This window comes from Manihot esculenta, chromosome 3 (genome assembly GCF_001659605.2).
Source record: "Manihot esculenta cultivar AM560-2 chromosome 3, M.esculenta_v8, whole genome shotgun sequence".
In the NCBI taxonomy this organism is placed as follows: domain Eukaryota; kingdom Viridiplantae; phylum Streptophyta; class Magnoliopsida; order Malpighiales; family Euphorbiaceae; genus Manihot; species Manihot esculenta.
Genome location: NC_035163.2, coordinates 27995002 through 27998598, shown reverse-complemented (window position 1 = coordinate 27998598; position 3597 = coordinate 27995002). Strand labels below are relative to the sequence as shown.

The 3597-nt window shown below is 27.7% G+C and overlaps 1 protein-coding gene across 1 annotated transcript; it reads right to left on the bottom strand.

Annotated features, from left to right (window-relative positions):
* Positions 1-1204: 1204 nt before the first annotated feature.
* LOC110611143 (putative UPF0481 protein At3g02645) lies at positions 1205-2727 on the bottom strand. The gene is given in 2 exon segments (XM_043954568.1): positions 1205-2548; positions 2686-2727. A coding segment is annotated over 1 exon segment (1266 nt). The 5' UTR covers positions 2686-2727; the 3' UTR covers positions 1205-1282.
* Positions 2728-3597: the final 870 nt, after the last annotated feature.

The following is a 3597-nucleotide window of genomic DNA, read 5'->3' as shown; positions in this document are numbered from 1 at the left end:
TTTTTCCACGCACCCGTCTAATATAAAATATAAAATTTTAATTTTTCATCAATTGATAATAAACTTGTACATACGAATAGATACAGGAACTTTCCACGCCCAACTGGATGAAGTCCAAGCCTTCTTTCTTTTGACCCGCAATCATTGTTACTGTGGTTATAATTTTTTTTTTTCACATTTTAGGGAAAAAATTCAAAATTAAAGGGAAGAGCAGCCACCTCCCATTTCACACGGAGAATAAAAGAGACTGCCGAAATTTCATAACTCTTTGAGTATGGATTATCAATATTTGAAGTGGATTTTTCTTCACTTTTATTAATTTTATACTTTTTTTATTAATTTTATATTTTTTTATTTTGTTTTGAAATTTTCTTTATAAATATTATGATTAGTTAATAGATTTTTAGATTTTAGAGATAGGGTATATTTTGGATTTAAACTGATTTCTATCGATGGGTTTTTCTAATTTTTAATTTTGAATTGGGTATTTATTTTAATTCTTTTTCTTGTGCTTAATTTTTTACCTTGTGTTTAGTCAACTAAAATATTATTTTAATTATTAATTGATGTATTGAGAGAAGATGATTAATGGTAAAAAATCTAAAATTAAAATTTATATTCTTAAATTCAAGAAATTGGCTAAGGGCAAAGGAGGATTTCACAATTAATTAAGAACCTAATAGGTTCTTATTAAATTGAGAGTTACGAAAGTAAGAAATTGATTTAATTAAGGCACAATCTCAATCTTAATATTTTGAGAGAGAATTAAAGTAATTTTAAAATTAATTCCTTTAAATAATAAAATACCTATGAATTAATAAAAATTAAGGAAAATCTGAATTAATTAGAGTGTGAATCTCAAATTTTTGAAATCAACTTTCCATGCTTAATTTTTAGCTTTAATTAATTGCTAATTTTAGTTAATTTTGAGTTAATTTGGTATTGCTTAGTTTAATTACTTTTAATTTCTAGTCGATTTCTATTGTTAACTATAGAATTAGAATTAATTAGTTTAATTGCTATCTTTTTATTAATTTATGACTAATTTGCTGCACGTTTTACTTTTATTAATTAATTTTAACATTAATTTGATTACTTCAAATAATTGTTTCAACTAGTAGTTTTTTTTTTTAATTGGTATAACCTAGTAGTTATATACTAATTTTCTGTGAGAATGATATTCTATTTTATCATTTTATTGATTGTGCAACCGTATATATGCCTTATTCAAGGAAGAAATATTACAAATGCAGCAACAAAATAAACAACAAACATTGACAATTTACTTATAATGAGGAAAAACTGAATAAACAGTCTGAGTTAAGATGAGAAGGAGCAGTATGATAGCAGCCAAAACAGAAATGAAAGATCATGGGCTTTGAAAATAATCGTGCCTCAACTTGGCCATCCACAGATTGCTTCGTTTCTTGTAATGCTCGTTTACATTATTCACTATATCCGGATAGAGAGCCCTTTCGTAGAAGACATGTTTCCCAAGGTTGTTGAATAGAATAGCAACGGTTTCATCATCACCCATCCAGTTATCAATGATCCCCTTCCGACAAAGCAGCTCCACATCCTTTGCAGAATCGATGAGGCTATTCATGATTCCTACATATTCAGAGAAGTATTTTGGACTTCCAAAAGGAAGCTGCTCGTAGGCTACGAGATTTCGCAACACACATTCTGTAAAATCTGTAATTTCTATTTTTGGGATTTCAATTACACCGTTTACAAAACTTATAGCAAACAAATTATGTGTCTCAATACTTTTAAACTTAATTCCGGCCTCTCTGAGCTCTATGGCACAACGTGTGATTCTTCCGTTTTTAGTTCTCTTTTTCTCATAAACCTCTATTCTTTCAGGGGAAGGTTGGTAGTTGCCATGTTCTAATTCCAGTAAATGCTTGATTTCCGTCAACTGTATTGACCTGTACAGACGCGCTGGACGTGGTAGAAAACCTTTATATGTCCAGACTTCTTCCATCACTCCACTGAATCTGCTTTCTAGGTTTGGAATCAAGTTGCTCGTGACAAGCAACTCCCCAAGTATGAAGAATGGAAGTTGATTTTCAACCAATAACAAGTCTAGTCTTAATCTAATCAACATATGGTCAAACCCAAGAATAGGATCTTCAAACAGTATACTATCATTTTCCCACGTAATTTTGCACATAAGCTCAATGAGAAAGCAACCATCAATAAGCATCATTTCTATGAATTCATCAGAGGTAAAGCTTAAAGGCTCTGTATAACATTTACGAGCCCTTTCTTCTAAATTTCTTATGATTTGCACATACCTTGATATATCTTGTGCACTTCGTTTAAGGAAGCTTTGAAGGTACTGTATTTTGTGATTTTCCATTGCAAGTAAATGATTTTTTCCATGGTGATAAGGACCAATGGCAATTAATTGCGGTTCATATGCCTCTTCATTCACGCTTTTTAATTCTTTTGGCACTTTGAAAATGTAACAATTAGACAATATAGGGGATTCATCTATAACCTTTTTATTAATAGAAATCGTTACAGAATCTTCATTTGCCATCTGTTATTTTCATAAAAAAAAATTTCTGTTAATCTAAAATTTAAATCTTTATAATATGTTTCTTCTAATATCAGATATTAAAACATATCACTTGCATTGAAAAAAGAAAAAAAGAGGAGCTATGCAGAGCATCTTACTTGTTAATTTGAGGCATATAATTATCTCATCCACCGGTGCTTGGCAAACTGAAACTTCTTAGGACTATTTATAATGCTATGCACGTGCCAAGTCAAAGTCTCTCTTTTTAGTCTTCTTTAGATTCCATAAATTCATTTCAACAACCTTTGTACATCTACAATTACATCATAAAACTCTTTTTTTAAGATCAAATAAGGTTTTTGTTTAATAAAATTTTATTGTTGTACTTTTAAAAATTATTTACTATTTTTATATATTTTTTAATTTTTATGTAAATAAAATATTAAATTTTTAATATTTTAAATTAAAAAAATAATATTATAATAGATCATAATTTATTAAACTTAAAGATAAAATTTAAATATTTATTTAAAAAACTTTAGATTGGAGCAAACTTATTCGCAGTTATTTCCATAAAATTTCTCCCAATACCTTTTTCATTCAAACTTTATTTTTTAATTTATAATTTCTCCTAAAAAATTAGTATGTTTAATTAAGACTGATCACGATCCATGATCAGTTAAATGGGGAACAAATCACAAGTTTAGCTGACTCCGCGTGTACTGCTCTGATTAGTTTTTTTTTTTTTCTTTTGCCAACGATTAGTTAGTTAATTAAACAGGACCAATTAAATATTGCTATAAATGGAACACCCGTTAATTATTAACGAAATAAGTTAACCTAATAAAAAAAATTCAATTTTGTTATAAGATATTAATAACTTTGAGCTTATTATTTATAATAAATCAAAATATTAAATCGACGGAATTTGTATCTAAATTTTAAAATAAATTATGAGAAAGTTTGATAAGGGATTAAATTCATATAATTATTTTAAATGTTACTCGTAAACTTATATATTTGTTGCGTCTACACGTTTAATATCTTTTATTTTTATTTTTATTTTTAAA